The 18974-nt window shown below is 45.6% G+C and overlaps 1 protein-coding gene across 1 annotated transcript; it reads left to right on the top strand.

Annotated features, from left to right (window-relative positions):
* Nucleotides 1–5320: 5320 nt before the first annotated feature.
* Nucleotides 5321–18618, top strand: cunh3orf14 (chromosome unknown C3orf14 homolog). The gene is made up of 5 exons (XM_034143955.1): nt 5321–5351; nt 11026–11072; nt 11469–11537; nt 17538–17563; nt 18202–18618. The coding sequence occupies exons 1-5, from the start codon at nt 5321–5323 to the stop codon at nt 18548–18550; spliced, it is 522 nt and encodes a 173-aa protein (XP_033999846.1). The 3' UTR covers nt 18551–18618.
* The last annotated feature ends 356 nt before the right edge of the window (nt 18619–18974 follow it).

The raw sequence follows: 18974 nt of genomic DNA, 5'->3' as shown, positions 1-18974 counted from the left end.
TCTATAGACGTAGCCGGCCCCGGGGCGGGCCTACCTGAATGCGTGCGCATCTCACTTCCGTATAAAAGGAGGCCTCGCCTCCTGACCACCATCCTACACCACTCTTCAGCGAGCGGTATAGGACAGACAGTGCCCCCAAGGTAGAGGGCTCCGCCTGTGTTAATATAACAAGGGTTACAATACGTAACCCCGCGTTATATCTCTCACAGGCTCCGCCCTCTACTGGACTCTATGGGTACAGTGGGCGGAGCCCCGATGTATGCACGCACTGTCGTCCAGCACACCGATCCACCTCACTGTCCCTGACCGGCTTTAGCAGCCACTGCGCCTCACTCACCTCTCCCTCGGTTGTAACCGTGGAGAAGTCCGGGCTGCGGCCGATAGAGCACACCCTGACGCGCTTGCCTCGCAAAAAAGTGTGCTCAAAAATAGTGCTGAGGACTCCCGTGCGTCTGCCCCTAGGCAGACAGGGAAAGTCCGCAGCCCTGTATGGGTTCACTATGCACTCTCCCTCCTGAGTCCCTAAAGAGCACGGGGAGAACGCAAGTGCCCCCTACGTCCCCCCACTCAGCCACTGACCCTGTGCAGAGTGTGTAGGGACAACAATATGGAGGGCTCTCCCCCTCCTGCCCCCAGGCAGGCGAGGGGAGCCCTTCAGCCCTGTAAGGGCCCAGAGCGCATTACATCACCCCGCGACCCTCCAGGGGTCCGGAGAAATGTAAGCGCATTTACGCCCGGGGAGGGGGTCAGATGCCCACTGACCCACAGCCCCCCCCCTCCTCACCAGTCCTGTGTTGCCACAGCAAGTACAGACGATGAGAAAAGAGCCAGACATATCCAAGAGATAAAACTTTATGAAGGGGCCTGGCGTTGACCAAGACGCCGCCGTGCATATATCCTCCACACTCACACCGCTGAATAAGGCTGTTGATGCAGCCACAGCTCGTGTGGAGTGCGCACGGACCCCCATGGGACAGGCTCTCCCTGCCTGCTTGTAGGCGTGTGCAATGGTTTCACAAAGCCAGCCTGCCAGGCGTTTCTTGGACAGAGCTTTTCCAGTCACCCCGCCCCCGAAGCACACAAACAGCTGTTCAGTGCGTCTCAGGGTAGCTGTGGGCTCTACATAATATGCTAATGCGCGCACCGGGCAGAGGAGGTGTAATTTAGCTTCTCTAGCCCCCCCATGGGGTGGAAGACTAAAACCCCCCAACTGAATAGCCCTCGACCTGAACTCACTCCTTAGGCTCTTGGGCACAAAGGAGGGGTTCGGCCTGAGTGTCGCCCCACTCTGGTCACCCCGAATCAATAAACAGCTCGGGTGCACCGACAGAGCGGTTAACTCGGACACTCTTTTGGCTGACGTTAAGGCAAGTAGCAACGCTGTCTTCCACGACAGTGCTTTCAGGGAGGAGAGCTCAAGAGGCTCAAATGGCTCTGTGACCAGAGCCTCGAGCACTAGGGGCAGGTCCCACTGTGGGGCGGAGGCGTGCACTACAGGGCGCAGCCTCCTGACCCCCTGTAACAACCGCAACATCAGTGGATGAGAGAAGGCTGACCTGCCGTTGAATCCCTCATGACAGGACGAGATGGCTGCTGCATACACTTTCACTGTGGAATGAGCAAGCCCTCTGTCCACCAGTAACTGTAAGAAGGATAAAATAGAGCCCAACTCACAAGATAGGGGCTCTATTCCCCGCTACTCACACCAATGCTGGAATCTCAGCCACTTTGGCCTGTAACAGGCTGTGGTGGATTCTGCTCTAGCTGCCTGGATAGACTGAATAACGCTGTCAGACAATCCACCCTGTCTCAGCCTGTCCCTCTCAGGAGCCAAGCCTGAAGAGGACGGCCCAGAGTGGGTAACGCCCCGATTGCACCTGCCTCTTGAGACATCGACCCCCAGAACTGGGGAATCGCCCAGGGCTGGCCCACCTTCATCTGTGTCATTTCTGAGTACCACGGAGCCCCGACGCGATCCGGTGCCACCAGAATGACTGCCAGACGTTCTCGCCTCACTCTCCCCAGGAGAGGGAGAATGAGACGCAGCGGTGGAAAGGCGTATAGCAGCTTCCTTGGCCATGGCTCGTGTGCAAACGCGTCCACCCCCAAAGGCGGGTCGTCGCTCAGGGCCATGGAGAACCACAGGGCACAGTGGCTGTTGTGCCGGCTGGCGAACAGGTCCACTTCCGCTCTCCCGAACTGGGCCCAGATCTGCTTCACCACCTCCGGGTGAAGCATCCATTCGCCTGGCAGAGGGCCGCCCCTCTACATGAGGTCGGCCCCCCTGTTCTCCAGTCCCGGGATATGGAGGGCTCTCAGAGATAACACCACCTCTGAAGCCCATAACCACAGCCTCTCCGCTGTGGCCAACAAGGGGGCGGAGCGGACTCCGCCCTGCCTGTTGATATAAGCCACTGTGGTGCTGTTGTTGCTCCTGACCATTACATGTCTCCCTTGAATTAGGGGCATGAAATGCTGGAAGACCAACACTACCGCCCGTAGCTCTAGGAGGTTGCTGTGTTGAGACTCCGTAGAGCCCAGCGCCCACCTATAGCCCTCTTCAGGCAGGTCCCTCCCCATCCTGTTCTGGATGCGTCCGTGAACACTGTGATGTAGGAGGTTACCCGCCCCAGTGGAGACCCCCTCCGGAGGTGCCCGGGAGACCCCCAGAACCGGAGGTTGCCCTCCACTGAGGGGGGGGGATGGTCACCAGCCGCCGTTTGTGCCTCTTGGGATCCAAACGCAGACTGGAAAACCACCTCTGCAGGCGGCGCATATGCAGTAACCCCAATGGGACCACAACGTGAGCAGCCGCCATGAGACCCAGAGTCTGCATGACAGTTAAAGCTGTCACTGTTGCCCCCTGTCGCAGCCTGTACACCGCCCTGAGAAGGGACGTACGCCTGCTTTCTGACAGGGTGGCACGTAGCGCGTCTGCATCGAGCACCACTCCCAAATACAACGCCTGTTGGTGAGGTATGGGGGTGCTCTTTCCCCAATTGATCGCAAAGCCTAATTTGGTTAGGTGTGTGATCAATTGTGTTGTGCAAAACATTGCCTGTTCCCGGGACCCAGCCATGACTATGAGGTCGTCTATGTAAAAGAAAACTCTCATGCCCTGGGCGCGCAGCGGTTGAAGCGCTGTGGCCACACATTTGCTGAATGTGCGTGGGGATAGGGAGTAGCCAAACGGGAGTCTGTTGTACTCGTAGGCTGTTCCCTGAAAGGCAAAACGCAGATACTTCCTGTGCTCTGGCACAATCTCCACATGAAAGTATGCGTCTTTCAGGTCGATGGTGGTGAACCAATCGCCCGGCTGCACTAGCCCCATTAACTGTTTGATAGTTAACATGCGAAATTTCCTGCGGCAAAAGTGAAGATTCAGGCTGCGCAAATCTAGAATAGGTCTGAATTCCCCTGTCTTCTTGAAAACCAGGAAGTACATGGAATAAAAACCCTTTTCCTTTTGCTGAGGATGCACCACAGACACTGCCTGTTTCTGCACCAAAGCCTGAATCTCTGTTGAGAGGAAACCCATCTCCTCCTGGGATGACAGAATTACCTCTCGCATGCCTCTGAATGGAGGTGGGATGCTGCAAAACTGCAGTGAATAACCCCGTTTCAGCGTCCTGTCCATCCACTCTGACAGTACACAGCTGAGTTTCCATTCCCCATAATATTGAGTTAATGGACAAGCCCTTAGCTGTGGGGCCGCAGCTATAAAGCTGTGATACTCTCTGGTGACCCGTTCCGCCGCAAAATCCCCCGTGAAAGGAAGATTTGCCCATGGAGGGTCGACACAGAAAGGGCCGATTTTTTATTGAGGTCCCTGAACACACCATACAAGAGCGCGCGCTCCACCCTAACGCTGTTCTCATTACCATGGTAACCAGCATTAACCGGAGTTTTTGTTGACGTAATGTGTTCACCTGAGGTCCCTGAACACACCATGGGCTCCTGAGAGAGCGCGAGCTCTGCCATAATGCAGCTTTTACCACTACGGTAAACTGTATTAATTGGAGCCTTTATTCTAGGCGTAGTGTGTTCCCTAACCATAATGCGCCGACTAGCAAGCCCCTGTACCCGCATAGCGCTACTATAGCACTTCCTGCGGTTTATCTCTCTCATCTGCGCATGCCCACTAGCTGTCTCCTTTACAGGAGAAATAACCGGGGTAGCGAGTGGGGAATATGTACAGTCAACAATGTGTGTGAGTGCAGGATTGTGAAAACAAATGACACTCAGACTTGGATACAGATCACCTTTTTCTTTATTAGTTTTCCTAATAAAAGGGACCTGTGCCTGGGGAGAAGCTAGCGGCAACATGCGGCTAAGCTGCAGCCTCTCTTCCTCCAGACGGCTGAAACGCTGGGTGACCGAGGCTATAGACCCAAAGAGCCCTTCCGTGGAAACGGGGGCTCCAAGGAGATCTGCTCGGTCCTTTTTGGGCAGCGCGGTGAGTCCCAGCCACACATGACGAGACGCCACTGTGGCTAAGGACATCACCCGCCCGGCTGCGGTGGCCACTCCATGGATCAGATTATTCATCTGACCTATGCAGCGGTCTGGATAATCATCCCCGTCCTGAGACGGGAGAGCGGGGGCGTCTGCTCGAGGAGTAATCAAGGAGACGCCCAACACACCCAGATTATTAGCCGCAGCCGCCATCTGTGAACCGAGCCTGAACATTTTATCCAAATATTCCAAGGCTTCCCGGTCCCGCGGCAGCGGGGGCAGAGGTTTCTTCCCCTCCGCCCAACCAGCTGATCGTGGCAACAGATGGGCCGCCAGGCTCTCGTCGAGGGGGGGCACGCCAGAACACACCGTGTCTGATCGGCCCTGCACCCTGATAATGCCCGACATGGATGCTATGGCGGCCTTCGTCCTCAATGGACGCCGCCATGTCGCCTCCACACACTGCCAGATGTCTGGCAACGGGGGCGAGACGTAAGCCGGCTGCGCCGGAAGCTCCGGGCCGTAAAACCCCTGCCTAAGGCGGCTTACAGGCCTCGGTGGCAGCGGTGGGGGGAGCGGTAAGCCTACACGCTCCGCTGCCTGGGTCATCACCGCTGGGAAGTCCAGTCGCGCAGACCTGAGTGCTGGGCCCTCCTGGCTGTCGGACCCGGGGGTGTCGGACAAGGAGATGTCGTCATCCTCCTCCGCGAAGTCGACCACTCGGTCCCTCGGAAGGACGAATTCAAACGGCACGTCCTCCAGGTCGTCCATGTCCACCACCTCGAGGTCCACATCCTCTTCCTCTCCGTGCACCTGCGGGCCGAACTTCCTCGAGAAGTGCTCCGCACGATGCCGGCGGTTTAGCATGGGGATCGAACAGCAGGAAGCACAGGCCGGTGTCTGGCCCGCTCCCTGCTCAGCATGATCCTGTCCCGGCACTGGAAACACTGACGATGCGGGTCTGCTCCCGCAATCAGTCCAGGACACGACGGGCAACTACGATGCTCCAGGAGTGGCTCCATTTTCACAATATCTCTCTCTTTCTCTACTTCCTTTCTCCCACTTGTACGTCTCGGACTCAGTGCTAGGTTACCACCTCCGCTCGCTGAAGAGTAAAGGATGGTGGTCAGGAGGCGAGGCCTCCTTTTATACGGAAGTGAGATGCGCACGCATTCAGGTAGGCCCGCCCCGGGGCCGGCTACGTCTATAGAAATCTCAGTAGGTGAATGCTTGCATGATAAGGTAGTACCCATAGAGTCCAGTAGAGGGCGGAGCCTGTGAGAGATATAACGTTTATGTAGCATTTCTTTATTGTCGAAATGATGACATTTCATAACGGGATCAAATCAAAGTGAATGGCCTGCTGCTGCTGAATGAAGGAAACAGTTTTAAAAGTTATTACGTCGTTTCAGATAATAAATAATAATGATAATTCATTCTATTTAGGGGCGCCTTTCAAAGCACCCAAGGACACCTGACAATTCATAACATATTCTAAGGAAAGGTTTAAGAGAGTACAAAGAATGCAGTCCGGGGGATGTTTTTTATGTGGGGTGCAGATGAGAGGGAGCTGTCCAGAACAAGATGTCGTGTTTGAGTTGTGCTCTTGATAAGCCATTAAAACAGTAAAATACGTGTTCACCAAAACATACCCATCTGTTATGGAAAAATAAAGTATTCCAAAAGTATTCTAAAAGTAATCTGAATACGTTACTTTTTTAAGACACGTAACTGTAACTGTATTCGGATTACTTTCAGAGCCATGTATTCAGTATTCAGTAACCGATTACATTTACAAAGTAACCCTCCCAACCCTGATTAAAAGTGCCAAAACGCCACTATGAGACAAAACACAAAGTGTTTGACCAAACATTCCCTCTCAAGTCAGAACTGAGGTCACAAAAAATAAGCAGTCTCAGAGCCCAATATGATCAGTCCACCAGGATCAAAATTAAAACTAAATATGGTTCCAGGGCAGGCTAACCGAGGCTAACCAATGAGCACCTGCATGTGTGTATGAGAATGGCCCTGACACCATTTCAGCCCAGATTTAAACTCCGGGCAGGACAAGCTCAAGCTCAATTCTCGCACTGAATTAAAACAAAGTGAGTGAGGGACTGCAATATAAGAGGGAAAGAAAGAGAAACTTTAAAACTGTTCAATTGTTATGATGTGTAAAGACTGATATTGTTCTATAATCGGCTGAAACTGTTAAGTCATGATGTGAAACGGTTAACAAAGCTATTTTATTTATTTCTCTATTTTATTTTTAAATGCAGCCCGAGAGGAACATTACACATATCCACAGTATTTACTGTATATCTGTATAGTTCAATGTTCATTGACAATAAATATTGTTGTTTTTCAATTGTACTTTCTTTATTTGATTGGCAGTCGGTTGTTGATGACATGCAGACGTTGATAAAGCTACAGGCTACTTCAATATATATCACACTAATTCATAAAGCAACTTAGACATTTTGAAGTTCCGGACCTTTGCATGGGGACATGTTCTCTAACTGGACCTCGTTGAATTTTAGTTGAATACCCCTGGTTTAGGACTGCACCATGTGCTCTGTTTGACAAACCCCGTGATTAGTTCTCAAGCTCTGTGATTGGTTGACCTCCAACTGCATTCCATATGAAATAAAGCGTTTCGTAAAAGATCAAATCATACTTTATTCAGCAGTGCTTGCTTTACTCTTTGAAAGTCATTGTAATGAATGGTTTGGCTGCATTAAACATTACACATCTGTCGTAGTTCTTTATTTATCTACAGAGATCGGGCCTCAGAATAGACCGGAAACTATTCTTTTACCGTTCTGTTTTAATTTCACAATAAAGTTAGTAGTAATAATTTGTTTTGATATTATTGTTTTTTATTAACTACTAGACCGCTGGGTCATGTTAAGACCATCTTTTCTGTGTTGCTGTGGGTTTTTTACATCGCTTTTGTGTTACAAATATCAAAACAATAACAGAATATATCCGTCGTAAACTAAACCAGAAACAGCAGTATATTCTATTTTGTTAACACTGTAAACTTGACCGCTTTTTAACCCGCACCTCCTACTGGTTAAAGCACGTTATTACACGTTTAGAGTAATTGCAATGCAGGTAGATTGTGTTGCTTTTTAATGACTGTTTAAAATGCCTTTTTCTTAATGTCTTTCATTTTTGTAAAGCACTTTTGAATGTGTTATATTTGATGAAAACATTTAAATATTAAGAGTATATACAAAATAGGAGGAAAGTAGAAGGTCAATGATAGAAATATAGAATAGAAAATATCTAGAAGATACTGTAAATGGTATCTAGAATAAAACAGTTTAGTGCCGGATGTACAAAGATATTAATAGGAGGATGTGCAAAACAGACAAACTAATTAGGCTTTATTTAAACATTAAATAATACTTTAGGTTAAGGTCTTCTTTTAAATACATGTAAGCAAAAAGCTTTGGGGGTATCTACAGATATTAAGCCTGACAAAGTACTTAATGTCTAATATATTGCATGGTTTGTTTTGGAACTTGACAATCAACTTTCCTGCAATGTTAACTATGTTGAAGCACTTATTTTAACTGATATTATACATATTTATTATACTCTTATAAGATGTATGTAGATAGAATAAGAAATGTGCAGAATATGACAGTTTAATGGTGGAGGTACACACATATTGATAGATCTCTTGTTGAGGAACCTGTGACCCAAGTTTGTCATCATTGCATAACTACATAGTTGTGTATATGATATTTCAATAAACCTTTGAAAATCTTGAAATCTTGAAAGGGATGTGCAAAATAGCCATTATATACAGTTTTTGATGAACAATTAGAGAATAACGAGTAATGAATATGCTTTATAGGGATCTGCAGATACATTTTTTGTCTTCTCAAGCACCCACTATCAAATATCTCGCCTGATTGTTGGCACTTGATAATCACCTTCACTGAATTTTACTCAGGTGTAACTAAAGTCTGATTTAAGGGTTGTTTATATTTCACATCATTAATCCAAATCTGTAATGTAACTCAAATAAATGTAGTAAAAATACCAGGTTAACCTTAAAGAAAGCCCTCAGGATTATAAAAGACCCCCATCACCCCAGCCACAAACTGTTCTGTCTGCTGCCGTCTGGCAGGCGGTACCGCAGCATCCAGACTAAAACCACCAGACTCAGGGACAGCTTCATCCCACAGGCCATAAGACTATTAAACACCTGAACTTAGAAACAACATCCATAACATTCATCTGGCTGCTACTTAGAAATGATTTGTCTAATATATCATATTCAATCACTTGTATGTAGACTCTTATTGCACTATTTCACTTTTTACTATTTTCTTGATTTGGATAGTGTGCCGTCGATGGGTTTCATTCCATTTCAAAGTGCTGTTTGACGCTCCGTGTAAACTTCGCGCACTGCCACTCCAACATCCAATCACAGAGCTTGAGAACTAATCACGGGGTTTGTCAAACAGAGCACATGGTGTAGTCCTAAACGATAGCTGGGGATTCTGGGTAGTGTAGTGTCTTCTGCCATCCTAAACTCTGAAAAAATATTTGTTTTTCCGAATCGAAAGGGAAAAATACAAAAGCACTGCACACAATTTAAACCAATCAATGTTGTGTAATTAACAAGGATAATCTGGTGTTTTTGAGTTGATGAGTAGTGCAGATATCACTGTCAAATCAATCGACAGTAAGGGGAATACTTACTTCCGGGTGTACAATTCTCCGTTATCCAATGGGAATGGACGCTCACATTGCCTTTAAATGCCGCCGACACAAACGAATGCCGTGCTTCCATGAGCGTCAAATCCCGCCGCAGATGGGAATACATTGCAATCAGTTGAAAGCTATTTGCGTCCCTTTATGAAGCTGAAGGAGCCTAGGAGCGTCCCAACTGCACGCCTCGGGACCCTGACCAAGCATCGCTCCTGGACGTTTATGGAGTGAGAGTGTGTTGGTACAACACGCTCTAGAGATGGCAAATCCGGATCCTTTTACGGACTCAGGGTCTTCTGAGTCAGTCATTGAAGAGATCCGGATCATACGAGTCATTTGAGTCATATGAGTCAGCATCACCAAGACCGTAGAAATCCTATCGGTGAAACCGAAAACGTGTTGCATTTCATGAGCATATTAAACTGACGTTATATTAACCTCCGCTACACAGTGTATTTTGCTTTAATAAAAAATGGGTTATTTTGCAATTTGGCAAATCTGAGTCTGCTGTTGACTCGTGCATGAGGACGAGTCTGCTGGATCTCTGGATCTGCTGCTATATGGTTACGGCTCTGAGTCCGCACGAGTCTGCTGTGTTTTGCACAGTGAGTAAGGATTTGCGAATCTGAGTCTGTGAAGTTCCGCTGACTAACTCGTAGGCTACTGGTCTCTCTCGATCATTGACCTGGATTCACGGATCCCGCGATTTTGATTAAGTCCATTATGTTTCCGGCTCTAAATGAAGTTTCAGTGTAGACTTCTAACAAAATTGTCAAGTTGTGCAACAGTCTCCTGCGTGTAATAGCTGCATTTCCAATAAGGATCTTACTTGGCAAAACGTTTATTTTGAACATAGCACACAAAAAGAAACAAACAATGACAAATGATAGAAAATTGCAAAACAGTTAGAATATATAAAATGTCTTAATTATACAATTATTATTATTAAACATATAATTATATCTAATCATATGCCCCCCATATTTTCTCATGAACTGCGTAATCATTGCAATACTGGTGTTTGTATGTGTTAAATGTGTGTAAAGTGGTGTCTTTTGCTTTAATAAAACATACTGATCACAAAAAAAAGGGTCATTTTGCGATTTAGCGAATCTGAGTCTGCTGTTGAATCGTGCATGATGACGAGTCTGCTGGATCTCTGGATCTGCTGCTATACGGTTACGGCTCTGAGTCCGCATGAGTCTGCTATGTTTTGCACAGTGAGTCAGGATTTGCGAATCTCTGAGTCTGCTGTTGACTCGTGCACAATAGCCGCGGGAGCCGGGTGCTGGAGGAGGGGCTATGCTCGTGCACATGACGATCTCTGGATCTGCTATGCTCCTCTGAGTCCGCACGAGTCTGCAGGAAGTTTCACTGATCCGCGTCCCCTGAGCCAAACGATCACTTCAGGCAGCTATCCTACTTGCTAAAGGGTAGGCAGATGGACTGGGGTACGTTGTAATGTGATTTGACATGTTATAAAGAGAGTAGCGAGTGACGCAATTTATAGTTTTAATTTGTACGTCACACCAAGTGTGGGACTCAAAGGACTCGGGTTAATAGAGAGGGGAGACTCGTCACGACCAGCTCATTTCTAGGATCCGGGTTAATGATCCGGATGAATCAGGACTCGCCCATCTCTAACACGCACCTACACACTGTACGACACGCACCTACACACTGTACGACACGCACCTACACACTGTACAACACGCACCTACAGCTCCTAAAGCATATAATATATATCAGGATACAGCCGTTGTGTATTTTATTATGTGAAGCACTAAATGGTTTTAGAAAAATATTGACTCTTTGTATGTAAATATCAACTAAACTAAGTGTGGAAGTGTGAGGCTGCACACCTCAGGAACAGCAACCTGCTGCAGGTGAGCCGCGCTGATAACACACACCCCACTGTGTTACCTGTACACATGATCCCACACACAGCTGTGTGTAGCTCTGCTCTGTGAACATTGACACCTGTCTCCCTGACCGGTGTTTCAGTGTGTAAACTTTATTCTGATTTATCTTATCTGCGTTTATGAGTTATTAATGTGTACCATTTGCCAAAGTAAGAGAGAAATGTAGGGAAGAACTAAGGACAAACATCATCTTTGGAAGTGAATATATCTTTCCATAAATGGTTGCTGGTTTATTCAATATGTCATAACCTTATGCAGGATTCATGTACAGTGTAATAAAGGATACTAATCGTTCAATACAATTGATTAAGCTGTAGGGCCAAGATTAAAGAGTGTGTGCTCACTGTGTGTGCTCTGCAGGATTTACAGCAGGTAGAGGATCGTCTCAGAGGAGCACAGCTGCCACGGACAGACCTCCTGGCCATGAAGGTAACACGTTGGTCACATATACAATATACAAGTTTATACATTACAAGTTCACATTTCATATTTTTTTATAGATGCTTGTCATTTAGATAAAATCTATTTACCTGAAAAGGTTCTAAATGTATCTTACCTTGTAGCACTGCCCTCCTAAATGATTCTCTTTCACATTGTTGATTTGATTCATTCATTTTCCATAGGTTCATCTCAATTGAATATTTCACCTCCTCCTTTCCCTCACTCGCGTCCCTTCCTTGCGTCTTAGCTCTGCCTCCGTAAGATGCGAGCGAGAGACACGAGGAGGTGACGCGAGGACAGAGAAGTCCTCAGGTATTAATTGGGATGTCCTAGTTCACTCAAATGTCACTTTTAAACGACGTCTGTTAATGATGACATGTGCACAGCTGTATCCCCTCTCATCGGGCTCAACTGAATAACCTTTAGAACCGGCCCATTTGTTGTTAAATATTTATTTAAATTAATTAATCTTTCTGTTGTTAGTCAAGGAATTCAATGTATGATGGTTGGTCCTGCTTTTGTGTTCCGTTTTGGTGTAAAATGTAGCCTACATTTAAATACAAATATAATTATAGTAATGTGAAAGCCTTTACTCTGAAAATGTGTGTCCTGGAGATCCCCACATTCACCACAAACCCACATTCAGGACTGTGCATTTTAAATAATTTAACTACTGAATATGTTAACACAAAACTATAAAATAATTGTTATTTATCAAGATCTAGCCATTTATGAAATAGCTTTCTTAATAGCTATGTTTTAGTGACGTTCAAAATCATTAAACATGACTTAAATTGTTAGTATAACCTTAAGAAATGATTTGCACATAATAATTCCGATGGAGCTGTGAGCACTGTGAGATTTATGTGACGCTTTCCCACTCATTCTTCCAGCTCTCCGTTTTCCTGTGTTGAAATCATAGACTGTATATATAAATGGACGTAGTGTCCGTGACGTCACCCATAGGATTCTGCAGAGTTGCCGAGAAGCCCTTAGTAGGCGGAGTCGGCCACTAACGTCTCGACAGTGACGTCAGAGTCTAACTCCCTGCTCCAGCCTGATCCAAATAAGGGCAAAGAGGCGGAGCCGAGGCGGGACCTGCTGCCTCCGAACTGGAAGTAAACAGAGCTAGCTCAGGCTAAGAAGCTAAGCTAACATGAAATACATGCATACCAAGTTACTGCGTGGCACTTTGGTTTTGATAAAACAGTGTAGTTCCACTATATAAACGTTACATTCATAATCAAACGAGACAATCTGCAAGATAATTAGCTATTTTTTGTTATTCTTAATGCTTGTCATTCACACGTTAATAAAATAAAAATAAGTACCGATACATAGCAGAACAATTGTGGCGATGTTCAGCTTAATAAGCCTTGTTCAAGCTAATACTACAGCGGGCTGCAGGCGAACCAAGTCCGCGTTTCGCTGCATTCCTTGATCTCCAGTTATAACGCCGGACTGCGGCGGCCACTACTGGGATAATTGGGTCCCCTTTTAACATTTGCTCCCGTTTAGCATTATGGGCGTCATATCCATAGACTATAAAAGTCTTACCCAAGGCTGAATCATAAACTAAACTGTATATGTATATACATGTATAAAGGGTTACGTCCTTAGCTGGCTAATAAGCTACATAACAAGCTAAGCTAACAAGCACACAAACACCTGCTAATGGGGTTAACATGTATAATATTACCATTTTAGACTTCTTGGAAGTTCTGTTAGTACATTCAACCGCACAGCATTTTAATTGTCTGGTATTTGTAACAACATTCCCTAAAAGGCACAATCACCACGAACACGGCTAAAGGGTCAAGTACAGTAACTACAACTAGCTAACGTTGTAGCCTAGCAGAGTGGACAAGTTGCTGTTAGCTGACAGTGAGGCACGTACCTGTCCATCAAAGTGACCACGCCCTAATTTATGCAAAAACTTTAAGACCTAATATAAATAAAAGGGTCGCGTTATAAAACAATTCACTCACAGATTCATAATCATGAAGGTGGAATCTAACTATATCCCGAATGATTTTTATTGCATCCAGGGGTAGAAACATGTTTATTTCTGCTGTAAAGTTGGGCATTTTAACATTGGGGTCTATGGAAATTCCTCCTTTCTGCAGTCATCGCCTATCGGCCAATAGATGTACTGCAGTTTGTGGCACTTCCTTATTGGCCTCCCGGGTCTGCCCCAGAGTTTGCCGCTTGGTTGAAATCGACCGGCAGTGTTGATGAAATAAATGAGCAATTTACTTCAAATATAATTAAAAGCGCTAATCAAACTATTGGGAATAAAACTGGTAAACTTAGTAAATGTGTTAAGATGGTCGTGGTGGAACAAAGAATGTAATGATGCAATCCGAAACAAAATCAGGCTGTTTGGAAAGTTAAGAAAGACACATTCATTATACAATTTATTAGAATATAAAAAGGCACAGGCTCAGGTAAGGAAAATTGTTAAAAGAGCAAAAAGGGAGTGTTGGAGAGGATTCTATTCGAGTATTGGGAGAACTACGCCATTAGATATGGGGAAGAAGATGAGGGGAATTAGACAGCAGAGTAACCTGCCAGTGTTAGAGAATGGAGGGGAAATTGCCACTGGTCCTATGGAGAAGGCAGAAATTCTAGCTAAGAATTTTGTCAAAGTTCATTCTTCTGAACATTTGACAGAAGAAGGTAAGATCAGGAGACAGGAAGTGTTAGATGAACATCCTAATGTATATGAGGAAAGAAATTAGTTGCAGAGTGTTGTAAATGTACCTTTTTCTATTCAAGAGTTGAGAAGAGCACTAAGTAAGTGTAAAATGACTGCTCCTGGGAAAGATCATGTATGTTACATAATGTTGACCAAATTAAGTGATTTTGCATTAGGAAAGCTGCTGGAGATGTACACTAAGATTTGGGAGACAGGGAAGCTGCCAATAATATGGAAAGAGTCTGTCATTATTCCTATTAGAAAACCTGGGAAAGATCCAACCAGTCCAGGCAGTTATAGACCTATAGCTCTGACATCGCACTTGTCTAAAGTTATGGAAAGAATGATAACAGAAAGGCTGACATACTATGTTGAAAAAAATGAATAAATGACTCCTTATCAGAGTGGGTTTAGAAGAGGGCGGAGTACTTTAGATCCACTGCTGTGCCTGGAATCTGAAGTCAGGAAAGCCCAAGTGAATAAGGAGTGTGTTGTAGCTGTATTCTTTGATGTGGAAAAAGCTTACGATATGATGTGGAAGGAAGGATTATTAATAAAACTGGACATTATGGGTCTGGGAGGTAATACATGGATTACTCTCCGTATGGAGAGTAATCCGGCACTTCGCCCCGTTGCTGTATAATCAACATGTGTTGATTCGAACAGACAACAAAGCAGTGGCGGCCTACATAAATCGCGAGGGAGGTGTACGATCAGCGCAGCTGCTGAACACACCAGAGCATCCTAAACAGCCAAATGGATAGCGTTCCGTTTGGTGTGTAGGGAAAAGCCTGGACGGGCCCCCTGCCCCGGCCTATAGCACGGTCAAAACATATGCTGCTGCCATTTAATCTTGCCACGTAGGTTTTGGGGTCAGCACGGTGTTTAGTCACCCTCTGACAAAACGTTTTTTACGTGGAGTACAGAGACTCAGACCGGTGTCACGCGCTTTAGCGCCTCAATGGGATTTGGCGTTGGTGTTACGCGCACTGAGTAAAGCTCCTTTTGAACCTTTAGATCAGGTCCCCCTAAAAGTTCTTGTCAGCCAAAGTAGCTCTGCTCTTGGCTCTGACATCAGCTAAAAGGGTGAGTGATTTGTCTGCTCTCTCTGTGGCTCCGTCATGTCTTCAGATCCAAGGAGATGGCAGCTCAGCTGTTTTGCGCCCTAACCCGGTTTTTATGCCAAAGGTGATCACAAGCTCTTTTAGATCGAGAGTGATAACTTTGGATGGCTTCTTTCTCCTCCTCCTCACACATCGGAGGAAGAAGCCACATCTCATCTCCTCTGTCCCGTGCGTGCGCTGTCATGCTATACGGCACGCGCGGCTGCGTTGCGCAGGTCCCAGCGTCTGTTTGTGCATTACAGAGAGCGCTCATTAGGGCAGCCTCTGTCTGCACAACGCCTGTCACACTGGCTGTGTGAGGCTGTGTCACAGGTGCATGTCTCCTCGGGGGTGGATCCCCCGGAGAACATCAAGCGCACAGCACCAGAGGAATTTCAACCTCTACGGCGTTGCACGGAGGAATGACAGTGGAAGACATTTGCACTGCTGCATCTTGGTCTTCCCCCTGTTCTTTTATTCGCTTTTATTTGAGGGATGTCTCCCATTCCTCTCTGACACACTCGGTACTGAATATCCGGTCAGAGTGAGTAATGTCGGGGTCTCAATTGCGTGCCCTCTCTCCTGCCTGTCGGCACTTAGAGAGCTGCCCTTTTTTCCCCCTCTTTGATCGTTTTTGTTAGTGGGACTTTGGTCTCTACTTTTTATAACGACAGGTAGCCTATTTTAGCCTACCTTCATTCCCTGATGGAGAATATTCATTTTTTACAACAGTACAGTAGGCCCACACAAACTGCAGAACACCGGGGCTTTGGGAACACTCAAAATTACTTTTTTCCCCTGTTTTTTTTCTCACGAAACTGTGTCTCAGGGCTTCTTAAAATGTAATAAACTATTCATGTGTCCTACTCAGAGGAAACGCAGCTAACTGATGATATGAACCATGTTTACCGAAACAAAACACAAGTCTCACAAGAAGCGTCTAAATGAGCCCTGAGCGAAAAAATGCTAACGCACTCTAGGTATAAATCAATCGATATACTTATCGGATATGCACAAACAAGCTTATGCTAACAAGCTGAGATTCCACAGATTCTAGAAATATAAGTATCATCACTGAGCGATCAGAACTCGCGACAGGGGAAGCAAATACAGACATCACACGACGTAGCTTTAGGTAGCAAAACACGGAGATATGCTCACCTTTTGCAGAATAACAATTCTGATCAAAAACGAGAAAAACGCGGGTTAAGGTTAATCCATAGGTTAATCCAATGTGTCTGTCACTTTGAAAAAATTATTGATGATCCATAATTCCATTTGTATGTCAAAAACTGAGTTTTCATTAGCTGCTAATGGTAGCTTCCAGAGTGTATGACAGCTTCCTGTTTAGTCTCCTTGGATACGAGTCCAAACAACTCACAGACTGCACCGGGCGCTCACGTAGGAGCCCTGTGACCATCATATTTGACGGCGCTGATTGGCTGAAATGATGTTTCGGCGGCATAGATCGGCAGTCAGATCTACACCAGTGTCGGCACTTCAGGTAGAGGTCGGAGAAATACCCATTTCTTTGAGGAGAAAACACTTAATTGTTCATTACTGGGCAAATCTACAGGGCCATAAAGATACTCACCCTACTAAACAAACTGTACAAATAAGTTGGGAAAGTAACAAAATTAGAAAAGAAAGTTTTTGTGTTTGTGTTTCGGAGTTATGTAAGGAATTCAAAGTTAAAGAATGGAATATTAGTCCGACGGTGTTGATATCAGCTGTTCCACCATGGTTGCTACCTCAACCTGTAATATATTTATCATTATTGAAACGGTTACATTCAATGAAAAACAAAATTAATGTACAGGTTTATGTGAATACTGTTCTACATGAGCAATATGGGCACTTTATACAGATATTTACTGATGGATCCAAAAATCCAGAAAATGGTCAAACTAGCATTTGATGTTCCTGAGTTAAAGGTCAAAGTGGGAAAGCGGACGAGTGATCACATCGCAGTATATACAGTAGAGATGATGGCTATCTCACTAGCACTTCAGTGGGTAGAGGAAATACAGCCAATGCGAGTGGTCATTTGCTCTGACTCCAGTGCAGCTCTGGAGAGTATAAATAACTTCTCTTCAGAATGTCGGCAGGATATTTTACATGAAATTTTGCACATCATGTTTAGGTTAGTTCATCTGGGAATTGTTGTTCAATTTGTGTGGGTTCCAGCGCATGTGGGTATCAGAGGGAATGAGGTAGAGGATCAACTGGCAAAATGTGGTTTGAAAGCAAACCAGATTGATATAATGGTACCCATCAGTAGAGCAGAAGTCAAATCTGTTACAAAAGTTGTTATCAAGCAACAATGGCAAAAACTATGGGACAGTAACACCAAAGGAAGACATTTATACCAGATACAAAGAGAAGTAGGAACGGAAAGCACTTGGGGGAGTAGTAGAAGAGAACAGAGCATTAACAGCAGGATAAAATTGGGTCACTCTGGATTAAACTCATCACTGCATCTGATTGGAAAACATCCAAATGGCAATTGTGATGGTTGCCAACAACCAGAGACAATACATCATGTATTTTTTAGCTGCCCGGAATATAACAGACAAAGACTCATTCTGAAAACTGCACTGGAACAACTCAACATCAAGGACATGGATTTCAAGTCAATACTCGTAAGTAACTCAAGAAATGAAGCAAACAAGCTGATCTTCAAGTTCCTCAAAAACACTGGTCTGAGGACAAGGATTTAATATGAACATTAAATAAATCAACAGTAGGTGGCGACATATGCTCCAAGTGGAAGCGATTCGCCATTAAAGAAAAGAAGAAGAAGAAGAGAGGAGTCGAGGAGGAATATTGAGATGAACCTCATGAGTGGCAGGGTTTGGAAAACTTATTTTCAAAATACAGCTCCATCTGCAGTGTTGGGCCCTGACAGTCAGGTTTTTATTGTTTCTCTCTTCTCGATGCGGTACTGGGCGTCTGTGGAGGGGTCTCTCCCAGCCTGGGAGCACTTCCTGCTGGGTAAAGGCCCGCTCCCTGCTCCTGGTCCAGGACATTTACCAAGGAGAGCCCAACAGAGAGCCAGCACAGCTACAGACCAGGGCCTGCCCCCCCCCGCCCCAAACACAGGACTGCTTGTAGAGAGAGAGGTGGGGGGGGGGCTGCCTGGAAGGTACCTTCAATGGTCACATGATTCACAGATCACAGACTTGTTGATTCCTTCATGAGCACCCTCCCAACAGGACAGGAAAAATAAGCCGGAATTTTCTCAGGAATGGAAATTGACTCCCTTTAAACCTTTAAACATTGTTTACACCAACTTATCAAGAAGAAAGAGTGTTTCTATATATTGTAAAAGTTTCTTTTAAGTTTATGACATGGTTCTTTTATAAAACCAGCATTATGTGACACCAGTTGGGGGGGGCTGTGACAGCAGACTGTGTGTCCTGACAGTAAGATGATACTGCTCTCCAATGAGTTCCTTTTTGTGATTGCAGTGTTGTTTCCAGCCCACTAGAGGGAGCCAGCGCCATAGATAAAAAGAGGCAGCTGGACCTTTTGTTGAGGAACTGTCCACACAGTCTGCATGAATGATCTTCATATTCATAGATCTCAATCTACCTTTTTTCATTAAGACTGGCAGTATCATAT

The sequence above is a fragment of the Trematomus bernacchii genome, unplaced genomic scaffold (genome assembly GCF_902827165.1).
Source record: "Trematomus bernacchii unplaced genomic scaffold, fTreBer1.1, whole genome shotgun sequence".
NCBI lineage: Eukaryota > Metazoa > Chordata > Actinopteri > Perciformes > Nototheniidae > Trematomus > Trematomus bernacchii.
This window is presented reverse-complemented; position numbering and strand designations above follow the sequence as displayed.

Excerpts from the sequence above, each read along its gene's own strand:
- cunh3orf14 (XM_034143955.1), top strand. The coding sequence starts at position 5,321 with ATGGGGATCGAACAGCAGGAAGCACAGGCCG. Across the intron at positions 11,073-11,468 it reads GGAACAGCAACCTGCTGCAG|GATTTACAGCAGGTAGAGGA; the intron begins GTGAGCCGCGCT and ends TGTGCTCTGCAG. Across the intron at positions 11,538-17,537 it reads CAGACCTCCTGGCCATGAAG|CGCATGTGGGTATCAGAGGG; the intron begins GTAACACGTTGG and ends TGTGGGTTCCAG.